General features: G+C 41.4%; 6 protein-coding genes across 8 annotated transcripts in view; 3 read left to right on the top strand and 3 right to left on the bottom strand.

The window, feature by feature from the left end:
- Window positions 1-16,182, top strand: part of LOC118116027 (histone H1-like) — a 444,527-nt gene extending 428,345 nt beyond the window's left edge. Inside the window, exon 2 of the mRNA XM_047341803.1 lies at window positions 15,920-16,182. Within this exon, the coding sequence (XP_047197759.1) occupies window positions 15,920-16,009 (90 nt within the window). The 3' untranslated portion in view covers window positions 16,010-16,182. The remainder of the gene's footprint in view (window positions 1-15,919) is intronic.
- LOC118116015 (histone H1) overlaps window positions 1-17,783 on the bottom strand; it is a 311,666-nt gene that overhangs the window by 277,640 nt on the left and 16,243 nt on the right. The window contains exons 1-2 of one of the 3 annotated variants that reach the window (XM_047341805.1): window positions 8,853-9,884; window positions 8,547-8,810 (exon numbers count right to left, since the gene is read on the bottom strand). In XM_047341805.1, the coding sequence (XP_047197761.1) occupies window positions 8,700-8,810; window positions 8,853-9,359 (618 nt within the window). In that variant the 5' untranslated portion in view covers window positions 9,360-9,884 and the 3' untranslated portion in view covers window positions 8,547-8,699. Of the gene's footprint in view, window positions 1-8,546; window positions 9,885-17,783 lie in introns of those variants that run through there. The other 2 variants (XM_047341804.1, XM_047341806.1) reach the window with 2 other exon arrangements.
- LOC118116082 (histone H4) lies at window positions 700-1,101 on the bottom strand. The gene has a single exon (XM_035167395.2). It carries the CDS (start codon window positions 1,060-1,062, stop codon window positions 751-753), a length of 312 nt encoding a protein of 103 aa, XP_035023286.1. The 5' UTR covers window positions 1,063-1,101; the 3' UTR covers window positions 700-750.
- Window positions 3,819-4,317, bottom strand: LOC118116036 (histone H3). The gene has a single exon (XM_035167341.2). It carries the CDS (start codon window positions 4,274-4,276, stop codon window positions 3,866-3,868), a length of 411 nt encoding a protein of 136 aa, XP_035023232.1. The 5' UTR covers window positions 4,277-4,317; the 3' UTR covers window positions 3,819-3,865.
- On the top strand, window positions 4,599-5,071 carry LOC118116040 (histone H2A). The gene has a single exon (XM_035167346.2). The coding sequence runs from the start codon at window positions 4,627-4,629 to the stop codon at window positions 5,011-5,013; it is 387 nt and encodes a 128-aa protein (XP_035023237.1). The 5' UTR covers window positions 4,599-4,626; the 3' UTR covers window positions 5,014-5,071.
- On the top strand, window positions 12,213-12,616 carry LOC118116077 (histone H4). The gene has a single exon (XM_035167389.2). The coding sequence runs from the start codon at window positions 12,254-12,256 to the stop codon at window positions 12,563-12,565; it is 312 nt and encodes a 103-aa protein (XP_035023280.1). The 5' UTR covers window positions 12,213-12,253; the 3' UTR covers window positions 12,566-12,616.

Here is a 17,783-nt window from a genome sequence, read left to right as displayed (position 1 = left end):
GGAAAACTCACTACAGAGACTGTTACACATTAGCTCTCTTGTGTAACAAGAAAGGAAGGTGGTCACAAATTGCAGCGGTCATATAAAATAAAGTATAGTTTCATTCACAGGTTAACATGGTTTATATATTGATTATTACTAAGGTCATGTATTCAAATAAATTAGTGACGTTGTTGTATTGTTGTAATCTGGAACAACGACTGATTAGTGTTGAGCAGAGGATGTGAGCTCCAAATCCAACCAATTCAAGGCAAAAAGACGTTTCATGCAGGTGCTTAACTGGGTTTATATATTAATGCTTAACACAGTCCTGGGATACCCGCTTGACCCAGTGGACGTGGTGGGACAGGAGAACGGCGAAGCTGTCTTCTCTCATAGACCAGTCCCACCCCTTGCAGGACACCAGCACAGCACTGGACGATCCACCGTGTCTGAAGATCTTAAGTTAAGTTCAGATATTTGTTCATGGTAATTGACAATTTAATTTTGTTTATTCATTAATTTGATGCTTGAGTCATGCTTCACTAAGTCAGTCTCCATCCTCTAGTTTCTTCACATTAAGTGATTCAACTACCCCACATTGAACCCTCACGTTACACCGTCATAGTTCAATCGATTTACAGTCGTTGTTGTATTGTTGTACTCTGGAAGAACGAGTGATTAGTGTTGAGCAGAGGATGTGAGCTCTCATTGACTCAGTGTGTGGCTCTTAAAAGAGCCGTTGTGTTGTTGAGCTGTTGTAAAGTGAGTTTATCCACCGAAGCCGTACAGAGTGCGGCCCTGTCTCTTCAGAGCATACACCACGTCCATGGCGGTCACGGTCTTCCTCTTGGCGTGCTCGGTGTAGGTGACAGCATCGCGGATCACATTCTCCAGGAAAACCTTCAACACGCCGCGGGTCTCCTCGTAGATCAGACCGGAGATACGCTTCACTCCGCCACGGCGAGCCAGGCGGCGGATGGCGGGCTTGGTAATTCCCTGGATGTTATCACGGAGAACTTTGCGGTGACGCTTTGCGCCTCCTTTACCGAGCCCTTTTCCTCCCTTTCCTCGTCCAGACATTTCTCTTCAGTAAGATGAGATCTAGTGAATAGAGTGCTCCGCGGGAAACACAGCTATTCATAGCCTGCCTGAGGACCTGTTAGAAGACAGAGGCGGCCGTCTTCCTCCTCTGTGGATCCTCATGGCCGCTGCTAATAAACTCTATGGTGCGCTAGCGCCTCCACAGGTTTGGATGTACTCTGACGTATACAGAATATTGGTGTTGATGTGTTGTAATGTGTTACAGTGAAAACTAAACTTGTCGCCTACATTCAGTTTTTACATCGTTAATCTTGAGCAAACTTTACTGAATCTGTCATTCGTGTGTTAAATAAGTGAACATGCAGAATAATGTATTTGTCTGTCACATGATAATAAATAATATTTAGTGTAACTTTACTGACATAGACAGTCACATAGAGAACCTGAGGCTGATGTCCACCACCTATTTCCTAAGCTAAAGTGAAGTGATATGATCTGATGAACTCTGAAGTAATAAACTTTTATTTTTACCATGTAAGTCTGTGAAAGTGTTAACCTGTTACATGTATGACTTTACATATCTGTGTATTTGTGTTGAGTTTTCCTCTAGGTGACTCAGACAGCCTGCACCTGTGGATGTCCAACAGGACTGAGCACTGAGAGTCATCACTTCAGCACTGACTCCAGGTACAGACCTGTTTTCATAACTGACAAACAATCAAAGCAAAGTATTGTACATAATACATAATGCATTAAATTATATATGCAATACTTTTAACGTGTAAGAACTCCATACTGCACATTCACTGTCTTGGTAGTACACTGTTTAATCCAAAACCATATTCAAATACATAGTTGAAAATCAACAGAATATAAAGACACAAATTTTGTTATAAGTAACACTTCCTCTGCAATAATGCCATACTTTTATGTTTCCTGTCATTTTATTAGGGACGGACGAGCTTGAAGTGGATGCTGAGGACATCCGGTGCTTCATGTAATGAAAAGAAGAAACTCACTATAAAGGATGTTTTATGCTGAAATTTATGCTGAAATCACTATGTCAACATCTGTAGGAAAACATGGAACAAAGGAGAAACACCTCAGATTAAAGACACTCTGTAAATACCCAATTAATAATAATTACAATACTTTAGTAATACTTAGTAACAGCGGGTAGAATGTAGCCGAGTTCCTTAGCCTGAGCTAACCAGGTAACGTTGAGCTCTGTGGGCGTGGCTCAGTTGTCGGTCATCACCCAGCCCACCTCAGCTCCACTCGTGCTCCTCCTAGCCAGGAACTGGGAGGAGTCAGGCTCCTGCAAGATGGCGCCGGGTGAAACGCCCACTGAGAGCCTCATTTTCACTCTTCAGAACCCAACGGGTGATGTCACAGACACTACGTCCATCTTTATATACAATCTATGGTATAGACACAACACAAATATAAAATTATACCCCGGAACTTTAAGGCGACACATTTTCCCACATTCCCATTATACACCAAGTAAAGTCCAGTGATCTGAACACAGATTCATTGGTTCTGTTGATCATTTATCATTTGTAAACAATAAGCTTAATCACGTTGAATACATTGTATAAATATCCTGCACAACATCTACAATTGAAAATATTTTCATTTTAAATCCAATAGCAGTTTCAACTTAGACGTGTTTTGTCCCATGTGTCAACAATCAGTGATCTGAGTTATTCATGGAGAGAAGGTGGTGGATTTTTTCCCTCATGGTTATAATTGCATTTTTAAAGAAACTCATGAAATCATTGCTCCACAGAGTTAGAGTTATTATACCATGAGCTATTCTCCTCTGGTTTACTCCCTTATTGTTCAGTGTCAAGGGTGGTTTGTAATGAGGCTGCTGTACATTTAACAAAGTAATCAACTATTGTGGGAGTGAAGTTTTGATGTAATTAAAACAGTTGGACAGAAGAGGGTTTTGGGAAATATTATCACATTTTCAACATCTATATCATATGTCAGAAGAAGATCAAGAGTGAGATTGAGTTTATTCACATGTTGAGTAAAACCAATTGAGTCTATTGATGTAGTGGAAAAATAGTGTGGTTGAAAAGTAAGTCTTTGCAGAACTGTTTGAGACTTTTATTACCTGAACTGTTTGTGACCTGAAACCTATGTAACATGTCTAAATACTTTTATGACCTGAAACCTTTATATCACTTATTTACTCTACAAAGAACTGAATTCATGGCTGCTTTATCTCCAAAGGAAAAATATGTAAATCCGATTTCTGTGTTTTGATTCCTCTCTCAAACTGTGGCTACAGAACCAGTCTGAACTGGCTGACAAACAGCCTAAGTTCTCCTATATACAATCCTTGCATTTGACTGTCCTGCATCTTCACTCTGAGATCCCTGTGACTCGGTGTTGATCCTTTCTGCAGAAAGCCCCTATTAAAATACACACACATTTGGTGTTCCAGCCTCTTGTATTTTCAGATTTCCATCACAATGAATAAAATGATGAACTAAGACTATCACTGGTAACATAAATGAATGTTTAAAACACCTATTATAATGACTTTATTTGACCTAGGAACTAGATCAGATAGAAAATCAGAGTAAGGGGCAGAAGATATGAACCTTGTCAAAAAAGTTGACATCTTTTGCATCTTTGACAGCATTTGACATCCTAAATGTTAATATGTTACTAGATAACCAAGTATATAGGTAAATTATTTGACCATCAAAGCAACTAGATTTGTGATGGATCAGAAACTAGTGAGGGCAGCAGAGGAGTTTTGTCTTGAGTGCAGTGAAGTGGCTCTTAAAAGAGCCGTTGTTATCGTCAGTGGAGCAGCAGCAGTTTAAGCTCTCTCTCCGCGGATGCGGCGGGCCAGCTGTATGTCCTTGGGCATGATGGTAACCCTCTTGGCGTGGATGGCGCACAGGTTGGTGTCCTCAAACAGGCCGACCAGGTAAGCCTCGCTGGCCTCCTGCAGAGCCATGATAGCGGAGCTCTGGAAGCGCAGGTCGGTCTTGAAATCCTGAGCGATTTCTCTCACCAGGCGCTGGAAGGGCAGCTTGCGGATCAGCAGCTCCGTCGATTTCTGGTAGCGACGGATCTCTCTCAGAGCCACGGTACCGGGCCTGTAACGGTGAGGCTTCTTCACGCCGCCGGTGGCCGGGGCGCTCTTACGAGCAGCCTTGGTGGCCAGTTGCTTCCTGGGGGCTTTGCCTCCGGTGGATTTACGCGCAGTCTGCTTGGTTCTTGCCATTTTGTTTCTTGTCTCTCTGATCGGGAGAAAATGTGAGACCGAGACGCGACACTCTGCTTTTAAACTGCGGAGCCAGCCGTGAAATGGTGACGCTGCTTCAGATCCCCGGGTCCTGATTGGTGAGAGGCTCCTCCTGGAGCTCAGTGCCGCCCAAAGGAGCGACCCACCGCCTGACTACTCGCTGCTTATTGGACAAAAGTGCAGGCCGTCCTCCGCTGTTCTGCTGGAGGATTCTATTCTGGTTGGTCTGGCATGAACCGTCCCGCTCGATCCGCGGATATATAAGGGAGGGTTCGAGCTGTTCACAGCAGTTTCTCTTGACGTATCTTAGGAAACAAACTTCATCCATAATGTCAGGCAGAGGTAAAACCGGCGGAAAGGCCAGAGCGAAGGCAAAGACTCGCTCGTCCCGCGCTGGGCTCCAGTTCCCCGTCGGTCGTGTCCACAGGCTGCTGCGTAAAGGCAACTACGCACATCGCGTTGGTGCCGGCGCCCCCGTCTACCTGGCGGCTGTGCTGGAGTACCTGACCGCTGAGATCCTGGAGCTGGCTGGAAACGCCGCCCGCGACAACAAGAAGAGCCGTATCATCCCCCGCCACCTGCAGCTGGCCGTCCGCAACGACGAGGAGCTCAACAAACTCCTGGGCGGAGTGACCATCGCTCAGGGCGGCGTGCTGCCCAACATCCAGGCTGTTCTGTTGCCCAAGAAGACCGAGAAGGCCCCCAAGTCCAAGTAAAGCAAAGCTGATGGAAACCACCGACACAAAGGCTCTTTTAAGAGCCACACACTCTCCTCTGGTAGAGAGCAAATCTCCTCATGTCACACACCAACCACCATAATACAGAAGTACAGATTTAAAAAAAAAAAGATGTTTATTGTTGTTCAACATGTACCTTTAACATTTTAGGGAAGGATTAAACTGATCTTGAGTTAACTACATCAAGAATAAATGTACTTTTGTGTATGTACAGAGTTTGTGACCCAAATTTAACCTTAGTTACCAAGGTATTTATTACATTAACATTGTAACACTTGTAACAGTGATACAACATGAACTTGTAATGGTGACACAGACAGCGTTTGTGTATGTGTGTGTGTATGAATGCAGTGAACATTGACTGACCAATTTACCCCCACATCACTGGCTCCTTTTACCCCACAACCACCAATTTGACAAAACAGTTTCACACAGTAGCTCAGATCAACGGTTCTGTTTATTATCTTTTTTTGTAGCTTACAATGACTTAAATTAACATGTAATAATGTCAAAAACATCTCTAATTTAACTAAGATACAACGGGTATAATTTTAGCAACATGATGAATTCACTTTGCTTGACAAATATATATTAGTTCTAGTTTGCTTACCACTCTCCATGTGCTTTAGTGAAAGATGGAATGAGTAACTTTAGAGAATAGCTTTAAAATTACCATCGATACTTACTAATATATTATGCAAATGTATTTTCAATAATTTCAGTTGAATTTGCAATACAGTAGAAATTACACAACGGTATGTAAATGTACTTCACTTTAGTATTTGTTCGATGTTTTATTATTATATTTCAAGAATTGTAAACACAAACAATCTAAAATGATAAGAAACATCAAGTTACCCACCCGAATGTAATGTAGGTTAATTTAAAATATTAAAGTTAGAAACTGAATATAGCAGTTATCTTGGCAAAAATAGATTTCTGTTTCACGACGATCTGAAATTTATAAACATAAGCTGGAACACAGACATTATGGACGCTGCCATTCCTATCTATGCATCTATTTCAACACTCCGTGTACCTGCAAGATTGGAATGCAGACCTGTGGTCTGTATCATACGATAACTGCTAAGAAACTGAGCCAAATAAATAAAAATGCATGTTTTGGCCCTTGATGTCAAAAATATGATATTACACACCAAGTCTGCTTGTGCTATTTTGTTTTTTAAAGATCACTGTGGAATTTATGAGAATTTCCACTGTTCCACTTCAACCACGCTTGCTGGCTACATTAGACCAGCACCACAGCAAGCTGACTGACATCATCAGAAACAAGGGGGGAGTCTTCAGAGAGAAGACCCGGAATGAAAGTTCTTGATCAGGTATGTACTTGCTCAGTATATTGAAAATATGCCCAGTACATTAAAAAAATTGTTCTATCACTTAAATAGCAACATCGTAAATGTTCATGCTCAAATTTGAATGCATTTCATTGTGGAATTAGATCAAACATTGAAAGATATACTATCTTTATCTTTAGTCTCAGAGGTAAACAGTGTTTCAGCCAAATACAATTGAAGTTAACGGTGACTCCTTCAGATGTAATAAGACAGCAGAAAAAAAACATAAAATGCCTCCATACTGCTCGTGTGGTGTCACCAAGTGTCCACAAGCCCCGACATTCATATACGACTTGAAACAATGTCATTTACACCATGTTTTTAGCCTAAATGTCCTCTGATATCCTCCTCTGGAGCTGGAACCGCACACAAGTTCTCCCCCAAGGGGACGCTCGGGATGCATGTTAGCATCGCTACGTTCGCCAGCATCTCTACTTCCAGTAGTGGACTTTTAGGCTTAAAACACGGTGTAAATGACGCTGTTTCGAGAAACCACACGAACAGTATGGAGGCATTTTAGTTTTTTTCATCCATTATATTGGATTTGGCTGCAACGCTGTTTACCCCTGAAACTCCAAAAGTGTTTTATGGACTTAAACACTTCACCCACCCCTCCATCTGCATAGTGGTGAGTAGATAATGAGTGAATTTACATTTTTTGATGAACTATACATTGAATATTTAAAATGTATAGTTTATACATGGTCTCAGATCCTAACATTATAGCACCCCAATTTAAGTTTTGTATTGAGATTTGATTGGGAAAATAGTTTGTGAAAATATTTTTTATGATGGTACATCACACTGGTTTCATCAGAATAAGTTTCTAATAAGTTTCTTGTCATTTATCAGGTCGTGCAGAAGAATGAAGCTGAGGAGGAGGCTCCTCTCCGGACACCACATGACATTGGGATTGTTATTGAAGGTGTGGATGTCCTTAATGAGTTGCCATCAGTCTGACGTGTATGTATCACGATAAACATTAAGGTCTTTTGAACCGAATTTTCCTATCTTTATTTATAGTAAGTAAATTGAATTAAACATTTTCTTTAACAAAATGTTTTTTTTTATCTTGAGTGAAAATTTGACATTTATATACTAGCAAATTCAGCTTTTGTTTTAGTTCTAAAATAAGGAACTGATTGTATTGATGCAAATTAAATAACATTTTAAGGTTCAGCCAAATTAGAAATATAATTTGAGAAAAACTAATAAATTTAGCTGTAAAAAATATCATTAAATGTTAGGGGAGATATAATGAAGTTAAACAGGGGTAATGTAAACTCTCATCAACACCATATAATTGAGGGGGGCTACGAAACGTCTTCATTGCAAATATTTGAAACATTTTTTTGAGGAATGTGACACCTGTGACAAAGTTGTTCAAATGTAAGCAAGATGCCCTCAAAACCATTCCGATTCCTTTTTCTGCCCATAATTTGAATCTGTCTTCCAATCTACCAGGTTTGAATTGTCTATTTCCCCAGATACGAGTTAATTGTGACAAAGTTATCTTTTCACCAACATACTTATGTACCGCAATACTTTAGTTTAATGACAGCCACTGATCAAGTCTTTGCTGCTACAGAGCTCATTTTTATGACTCAGAACAGACAAGTAGCTGCAATAAAACAGGAGCAGCTGAGCTACTGGAAAACAAAGCTTCTGACAGGACATGTAGGAGAGTTCATCTGGTAGTGGACGTGGTTCCGCTTCACATATTTGGACAGCAGCGCCATCTGTTGGCTGCCTGATGTTACTACATTATACATATGTGATGTAAAGCTGAAATCGTTATTTTCTAAGCAGCTCATGTGTGTATATATATATAGACACTGTTTTTAAGTGTCACTTATATATTAAGCAATTAAAAGGAAAATACGATACATATATAGTAAGAGAATAAATGTGTTTCTACCAAACAAATGTAAAAGTTTAACAAAGGAACGCTCTTCAAGAAGTATAGAATATGATGTAAAGCTGAAATCGTTGCACATCATGTTACATGGTGTATGTGTGTATGTCAGTAGTAGTCTGCTTCTCCTTCACAGAGTCTAAAGATATGTTTTATATTACTTGATAGTATTTGATGTTTTGATATGAGATAACTTCTAAATCTTGACATTGTAACAAATAAATAATTACTATCTTTCTATATAACTTGACTCCCTTTAGTTAAGAACTCTGTCTCTACATATTTATTGTCAGTGGTGATGATTGATGAGGAAGCAGCTCTTTGTGGATAGACGTGTGTGGCTCTTAAAAGAGCCTTTTACCAGGATGGACATGTTTCACAGTGAGGACATCTCACTTCTTCTTGGCTGCTGTCCTCTTCACTTTGGGTTTGGCGACCTTCTTCGCGGGGGCTTTCTTGGGTGCAGGGGCCTTTTTCACCACCTTCTTGGGGCTCTTCGCCACCTTCTTGGGGCTCTTCGCCACCTTCTTGGGGCTCTTCGCCACCTTCTTGGGGCTCTTGGTGGGCTCCTTGGCCGCTGCTGGTTTCGTCACCTTCTTCAGGGACTTTTTAGCGGCTGCTGGCTTCTTGGCTGCCGCTGACTTGGGCTTTTTAGCCACTGCGGGTTTCTTGGCGGCGGGCTTCTTCGCTTTGGGAGCGGCCTTCTTCACCGGCTTCTGGACCTTGGTCTCCACCTTCTTGCTCATCTTGAACGAGCCAGTGGCCCCGGTTCCCTTGGTCTGGACCAGGGTCTCGTTAACCACCAGCTTCTTGATGGTGTTGTTGACGCGGGCATTGTTCTTCTCCACATCGTAGCCTCCGGCAGCCAGAGCCTTCTTGAGGGCGGCCACTGACACGCCGCTCCGCTCCTTGGACGCGGACACGGCTTTCACGATGAGCTCACTGACGCTGGGACCGACCTTCTTCGGTTTCACGACCTTCTTCTTGGCCGCTTTAGCCTTGGCGGCGGCTGGAGCTGGAGCTGCAGCTGGAGCTGGAGCGACTTCTGTCATCTTTCTCTTTGCGTTTAGATCAACGAGGAACTATCGGAGTGAGTGACCGGACTGTAGAAGAGTCCTGATCGGGAGGCGGTACTTGAACACACCATGAGAACCGTGAAGACTCAGTCGAGCCGTGGCTCCTGTGTGCAGTGTGAACACCGAGACACTTGTGTTTTCTCTTCACTGATAAACGAGTGAAAACTCAGTGGGTGAGCGGTGCTGGAGGCTGACAGTGAGGAAGCAGGTAGCGGACTTGTCTGTCTTCATATTGAAGTCATGAAGAGCTCTGATGCTCTCTGCATTTTGTCGGTGGAGCCTCCAAACCTCACCCGTTCACCGCGGTGAGCAGCGCTGCTCAGCGGCTTTTCCCACTCGTTTCTCTCCTAAAATGAGTTCAAAAGCTCCACAGCTCCACCAAAACCCGTTTCCCAGCTGCTCCACATGTTTGTTCAGAGAGACCGAGTAAAAACAAGCACCTGCTGATGATCCCTTTGTAATAAAGTCAAGTTATTGTGCAGGCAGCAAACACACCGCTGATGGACGAGGCTCATGGTGAAGTTGAGCCAGACTTCCTATCAGAGCCGTGAACGTGTCATGATGAGGATGCTGGAGAGTCATTGTATTATTAGTGCTACATTTCAGGTCCATGGGTTTAATATGTCAATTTGATTAATATTCACTTCAAGCAATGATCAAATTAATATTGTGGCACAGTTCTCTTTCATTTAATACAAAAAGTCAACAGATTCCATCATTTATTTTGCAGAGAATGTTTATGCTTTACTGGAATTTGCAGTTTCTCTGCTGTCCGATTTGGTAAATACCAACTTTTGCTCTTCACATTAACACTAGGATACATGTTTCTGAATATTATTTTCATCATTATTTGTGAAAAATAATCATTAAAACATGACAGAGGTTTCTCAAAAACTATTTGACTCATACAGGAAATTATTCATGTTGTGTGAGAAATCTCTGTCAACCTGTCAATATGTTACCTATTGATCAATATATCAAGTCTTCTCAGACTTTTATAGCCAATAACATATTCATATTACAAATGAAGGCCTTAGTGTCAACAAACACTCTGTGTATCCAGAATGTACACACGTGTGCAGTATGTGTAAGTGTGTGTGTAGATTGCTGTGTGTAAATTGGAGCATGTAAACATGTTATTTTAACCATTCAAACAGACTTTATTTATGTAGTACTTTATATACAAACACTATTACACATAGTGCTTTCCATGCTAACTATGATAAAAAAACAACATCCCCCACCCCTCCACTCACCCCCATCCAAGCTCATAGCATAACAATAATAACAGTGTTGTTGTTGATCTCATAGTTTTTAACTCGTGAATCAAAGGTAGGAAAGCAAAGACAGTTTGTAATCAACAACACTTTCAAGCATACATGAGGTGCTTTTAAAACTGGTCAGTATCCAATGATGCCAAATGAAAGATGAACATAGTCACACTGTCACCCCGGACTAATAATATATGGGCATGTTCATAACACTATCAAAAACAATTCCAGACAAGCATCAAGTGCTTACACTGTTTGACCCTGCACTAACACTTTTGTTCAACTACAACATGACTTTTAGCGCTGATAAAACAAATCGGTGCATGTTTCTTTATAAAAGACCACATTTAAATAGTCAATTTGTCTATCGACTTTTAGATTGTTATGTCTTTGTTGTAATTTAACCCTTCCATTTCCCTGATCTATGTGCTTTTTGTTCATGCTTGTTTTCAATTTGATAATAGCGTCTAAGAAAGGGTTTCTGCCAGTGAGGTTTTGTCACAGCTATTTGACAGTGAAAACGACAGGAGAATATGTCTGAAATGGAGGAGAATGTTGAGGAGGACCCTGATTTTGAGGCTTCCTCCTCCGATGAGAACTTTGGTGCTGATCCTCCTGTTGTCTCTCAACCACCAGCAGAAACGCTTTCCGTCAAAAAATGATATCCATATCCAAGACATCAAACCAGCTTTTGTGTTCTTCATAACATTCAACAGAGATATACATGAGATAACACATTTTGAGGGGAGGCACATGTATTTGGGTACAGTTGGAAAAACTTGGCTGCTCAATATTGTATTTTCGAAATTCAATCTTTCTGTTTGCTTATCCTGGGGTCAAATTGACCCCAAACATAACATACAACAATAGTTTTTATCTCCCAATGTTACATACAATGTACTTGGAAGAACATAAATCCTCTAAAACCCCCAAAGATCTCTCCTTAAAATTATAGGTCGATTGGTGAGATTTTATGGTTATTTGCATATTTAGCGGCATAATCGGTAGTTGGGATGTATTGTGGGGTTGGTGGGGGTTGTGTTTTAGATAAAAGGCTATTTAAGTAGTCAACAAAGAAGCAAACCATACTTGAAACATACACAGGTTAGAATTTTTATTCTTATAATTTTCTGGAGGTTTTTATTGCTGTGGTCAAAATGACTCAAAGGATAAACATTATCAATTTGAGGATAACAGGAGGGCTCAGGGAGAAATCATGAGCTGAGTCTTTGTGTGACCACTGTTTTTCACTCAAGGTTGCTCAATATTCATACATTGTCTAAGTACTTCCCTAATCAGTCCTAATGTTACTCTTATGTTTACTAAGCCTTTTTCACAGCACTATTCCTACTTGATGGAAACGTGCTACAGTCCTACTGTTTCACAAACTGGTAAACTGTCAGACCTTAATATCTACCGTCCTACATCCAAACCTGTGGAGGCGCTAGCGCACCATAGACTTTATTATCAGCGGCCATGAGGATCCACAGAGGAGGAAGACGGCCGCCTCTGTCTTCTAACAGGTCCTCAGTCAGGCTATGAATAGCTGTGGTTCCCGCGGAGCACTCTATTCACTAGATCTCATCTTACTGAAGAGAAATGTCTGGACGAGGAAAGGGAGGAAAAGGGCTCGGTAAAGGAGGCGCAAAGCGTCACCGCAAAGTTCTCCGTGATAACATCCAGGGAATTACCAAGCCCGCCATCCGCCGCCTGGCTCGCCGTGGCGGAGTGAAGCGTATCTCCGGTCTGATCTACGAGGAGACCCGCGGCGTGTTGAAGGTTTTCCTGGAGAATGTGATCCGCGATGCTGTCACCTACACCGAGCACGCCAAGAGGAAGACCGTGACCGCCATGGACGTGGTGTATGCTCTGAAGAGACAGGGCCGCACTCTGTACGGCTTCGGTGGATAAACTCACTTTACAACAGCTCAACAACACAACGGCTCTTTTAAGAGCCACACACTGAGTCAATGAGAGCTCACATCCTCTGCTCAACACGAATCACTCGTTCTTCCAGAGTACAGTAATCAACAACGTCTGTAAATCGATGGAACTCTGACGGTGTAACGTGAGGGTTCAATGTGGGGTAGTTGAATCTCTTAATGTGAAGAAACTCCAGGATGGAGACTGACTTAGTGAAGCTGCACTTTACTGTTCTCCACACTGATCATCAACCACTCATACTTCCTGCTTCTCACTAATGTGACTGAACTAACAAGAAGAAGCCAGGAGGCCACAGACTGAGGTGAAAGAACTACAGAGGCAGATTCAACACATGTTACTGCTCTCAGGAAGCTAATATTTACATGTGTAAACATACATATGTAAATAACTAAACAGTAAATATTGTAAACATTTTTTTGTCAATTACCATAAACGCAGGAATGATATTAACTTACATTAGTCATTAATCTATAAACACAGTTAAGCACCTGCATGAAATGTTTTTTCCCTTTTTAATTTGATTACACTTGACTTTTCCACCTTAAATATCCATAAATACAACACTTTCCTCCTGCCTCCATCAATCATATCCACATTTACACTAACCTTAAAGGGATAGTTCACCGAAAAATTTGAATTTATCCATTTTCTAGTCACCACTATGCCGATGGAAAGTGTTTGAGTCCATGAAACACTTTAGGAGTTCCTCATTTAATCATCAATATGTTTGTGGAATATCAAAGGTTTTTTTTATCTGATTTGACTGGAATTCTCAAAAGGTTTAAATGACTGGATCATCTGCATAAGCTTATTGTTAATAAATGATTCATGATCAACAGAACCAATACATCATTAGCAGACTCAGCACACAAAGCCTCAAACATTTCATTACAGCTTGAAACCAATGCATTCAGATCACTGGACTTTACTTGGTGTAACTTGAGAATGTGTGAAAATGTGTTGCCTTAAAGTTATATGCTCTTATTATATATTTGTCGTGTCCATTTCTGAATTCGGTCATTGTGAACTTGTTTGTTGACCAATGGGTTTCCATGGTGAGTCCTGACAGAGTCCCGGCATCAAGCGATGAGAAGAGGAAGCGGAATTTTCTGACACTGACATTGAGGTGTTTGTTAGTGAGGTTGAGGTGAAGAGCGATTCATGGGACAGCAGTGATGTCACTAATAAAGAAAATACACTGATACTCTGCTGCTGCTGTGGATAATACAATGTGTGAGAGTGAAGACGATTGAAAGAACAGAGCCTGAAATAAAAAAAAAGATCCAATAAAAAAAAACACACTCAGAATTTGAAGGAACTTTTTGAATCTCATGTTCATATTTGAATCATCCAAAACTGCAGGATTATTAAATTCAAAGGCAGCTCTGATTTCCACAATCCATAGAATTTCATTTGTTTTCATTTGCAGAAATGGACCTTAGAAAAAATGGTCCTGGTTTTGTGGGGGCATCCTTAACATGGTATTTTCATCCCCCGCCACCTGTAGCTGATCATCCACAACGACGAGGAGCTCAACAAACTCCTGAGCAGAGTGACCATCTCTCAACTTTGTCTTTGCTTTCCTACCTTTGATTCATGAGTTGAAAACTATGAGATCAACAACAACACTGTTATTATTGTTATGCTATGAGCTTGGATGGGGGTGAGTGGAAGGGGGGGGGATTTTTTAAATTTTTTTTATCATAGTTAGCATGGAAAGTACTTTGTGTTATAGTGTTTGTATATAAAGGATCCCTCTCCCAGGACGGACAGAAGTGCAATAGATGTCAAGTGTAAAGGAGAACATCATCAAGATAAGGGTTTTAGCAGCATTGATAAGAATAAACATTTTGAAGCATAACTGAAGGTCAATGAATTGATGGATTATTGTCATTAATGGTCGAGTATCTGAGGAGAAATATTATATATCAAGCAGTCCTGCTGCAATCATAGTCTTTGGTCAGCAGCCAGCAAGATCATGATCCACCATCAAGATGTAGTGACTGCCACTATAGTCCACAGTCATTGTCCACTGCCGCCATTAGGATCCATCATCAGCTGCCACCTCGGACGTGGTCCACCACCATTATCAGATGCCAACACGATACAGGATCCGCCATTATTATCATGATCAGCCAGCAAGATACAGAATCCGCCATACTGGATCCACCATTACGATCTCTGATACGTGATCCACAGATCATAAACCACGATGTGGCCACAGCCGCGGCCCTGGATCTGCGGACGATAAGGCAAAGGGACTCCGGGGAAGAAGTCAAGTCAGTAACATGTATTGATGGGATCTGAATTTCTTTGATGTGATAAGGAGTGAGAAGAGGAAGGAGAAGCTGGAAAGAGAAGCTCCGTGTGTCATGTGTCCCCCGACCTTCTAGACCTATAGCAGCATAACTAAGAGCAGGTCTAAGGCAAGCCTGTACCAGCTCTAACTATAAGCTTTATCGTAAAGGAAGGTTTTTAGCCTACTCTTAAACGTACAGATGGTGTCTGCCTCCCGAACTGAAAGTGGGAGATGATTCCACAGGAGAGGAGCTTGATAGCTAAAAGCTCTGGCTCCTACTCTACTTTTAGAGACTTTAGGAACAACAAGTAAGCCTGAATTCTGGGAGCGCAGTGTTCTAGTGGGTTGATAAAGCACTATGAGCTCTTTGAGGTATAATGGTGCCATATTATTAAGGGCCTTGAATGTGAGGAGGATAATTTTAAATTCTATTCTAGATTTAACTGGAAGCCAGTGTAGCGAAGCTAATACTGGAGAAATGTCGTCTCTTTTCTTGGTTCTTGTCAGGACACGTGCTGCAGCATTTTGGACAAGCTGCAGAGTCTTTAACGACTTAGTCCGGTCACTCACTCCGATAGTTCCTCGTTGATATGAACGCAAAGAGAAAGATGGCAGAAGTCGCTCCAGCTCCAGCTCCAGCCGCTGCCAAGGCTAAAGCGGCCAAGAAGAAGGTCGTGAAACCGAAGAAGGTCGGCCTCAGCGTCAGTGAGCTCATCGTGAAAGCCGTGTCCGCGTCCAAGGAGCGGAGCGGCGTGTCAGCGACCGCCCTCAAGAAGGCTCTGGCTGCCGGAGGCTACAATGTGGAGAAGAACAATGCTCATACTAACACCACCATCAAGAAGCTGGTGGTCAACGAGACCCTGGTCCAGACCAAGGGAACCGGGGCCACCGGCTCGTTCAAGATGAGCAAGAAGGTGGAGACCAAGGTCCAGAAGCCGGTGGAGAAGGCCGCTCCCAAAGCGAAGAAGCCCGCCGCCAAGAAACCCGCAGTGGCCAAGGAGCCCGCCAAGAGCCCCAAGAAGGTGGTGAAAAAGGCCCCTGCACCCAAGAAAGCCCCCGCGAAGAAGGTCGCCAAACCCAAAGTGAAGAGGACAGCAGCCAAGAAGAAGTGAGATGTCCTCACTGTGAAACATGTCCATCCTGGTAAAAGGCTCTTTTAAGAGCCACACACGTCTATCCACAAAGAGCTGCTTCCTCATCAATCATCACCACTGACAATAAATATGTAGAGACAGAGTTCTTAACTAAAGGGAGTCAAGTTATATAGAAAGATATTAAATATGTATTTCTTACAATGTCAAGATTTATAAGTTATTTCATATCAAAACATAAAATACTATCAAGTAATATAAAACATAGCTTTAGAGTCTCTGTGAAGGAGAAGCAGACTACTACTGACACACACACACCATGTAACATGATGTGCAACGATTTCAGCTTTACATCATATACTATACTTCTTCTAAAAGAGTGTTCCTTTGTTAAACTTTCATATTTGTTTCGTAGAAACACATTTATTCTCTTACAATATATTTATCGTAGTTTCCTTGTTTCTTTAATTGCTTAATATATAAGTGACACTTACAAACAGTTTCTATATATACACACATACATAAGAACGAGTAAAGTAGAGAAGTTGTGGGTGAGCTGCTTAGAAAAATTACGATTTCAGCTTTACATCACATTTGTTTACTTTTAGATTGTTTGATTTTGATATGTGACACTGACAGACTCATACCATTCATTATTTATACTCAATTGTATTTCTATAGCGCAGAATCACGACATCTCAGGGCACTTTACAGAGACCTTACAAAATAATAGAGAAACCCAACTGCTCTCACAATGACAAACACTGACGACAGTGGAGAAACTCCCCTTTAACAGAAAGAAACTTCTAGAACCAGACTCAGTGTGGCGGCCATCTGCCTCGACCGGTTGGGGTGACAGGGGAGAAATGAGGGAGAGAGGAGACCCTGTGTGATCGAAGGATTCACAGCATCTTCCTCACACTGAGCACTCATGCTCCCCGAGCGGCGGCTCTGGGAGAAGATGTAGTAACATCATGGAGCCAAGAGATGACGGTGCTGTCCAAATATGTGAACCGGAACAACGTCCACTACCAGATGAGATCAAATCATAATCACTGTCCTTTGAATGTAAACCTCTCTAACCCTATCCCGACTAGTTTTTCCCACCATGAAAATAGCCCTGCGTAGGTGTGTTAAGACACTTGGAGCTAAAGATAAAACCACGTCTGAAAAAGGATGTAATTTTTAAGAGTATAATTTTTAACAACTAAAGAGGATACCATGTTTCAGGACCATGGACAGAACTGTTTGTTGTGTTTAGGTGCAGCACCTCAACAGTTTGTTAAATATATAAGTGACACTTAAAAACTATTTACACACAAGCATGAGAACGAGTAAAGTAATGAAGTTGTGGGTGAGCTGCTTAGCAAAATGACAATTCTAGCTTCACATCATATATATATATATATACACACACACACACACGTGCATCTCAATAAATTTGAATATCATGGAAAAGTTCATTTATTTCGATAATTCAATTCAAAAAGTGAAACTCATATATTATATAGATTCAGTACACACAGAGTGAAATATTTCAAGTGTTTATTTCCTATTAATTTTGATGATTATGGCTTACAGCTAATGAAAACCCCAAATTTTGTATCTCAGAAAATTAGAATATTACAAAAGACCAATAAAACAAAGGATTTTTAAAACAGAAATGTAAGCCTACTGAAAAGTATGTTCATATATATATATATATATATATATATATGCACTCAGTACTTGGTCGGGGCTCCTTTTGCATGAATTACAGCATCAATGCGGCGTGGCATGGAGGCGATCAGTCTGT

This window comes from Hippoglossus stenolepis, chromosome 10, assembly GCF_022539355.2.
Source record: "Hippoglossus stenolepis isolate QCI-W04-F060 chromosome 10, HSTE1.2, whole genome shotgun sequence".
Lineage (NCBI taxonomy): Eukaryota > Metazoa > Chordata > Actinopteri > Pleuronectiformes > Pleuronectidae > Hippoglossus > Hippoglossus stenolepis.
Note: the sequence above shows the minus strand (reverse complement) of the source record. Positions and strands in the feature narration are given on the sequence as shown.

What these genes read in the sequence shown, in the direction of transcription:
- LOC118116082 (XM_035167395.2), bottom strand. Translation starts at nt 1,062, where the DNA reads ATGTCTGGACGAGGAAAGGGAGGAAAAGGGCTCGGTAAAGGAGGCGCA.
- LOC118116036 (XM_035167341.2), bottom strand. Translation starts at nt 4,276, where the DNA reads ATGGCAAGAACCAAGCAGACTGCGCGTAAATCCACCGGAGGCAAAGCC.
- LOC118116040 (XM_035167346.2), top strand. Translation starts at nt 4,627, where the DNA reads ATGTCAGGCAGAGGTAAAACCGGCGGAAAGGCCAGAGCGAAGGCAAAG.
- LOC118116077 (XM_035167389.2), top strand. Translation starts at nt 12,254, where the DNA reads ATGTCTGGACGAGGAAAGGGAGGAAAAGGGCTCGGTAAAGGAGGCGCA.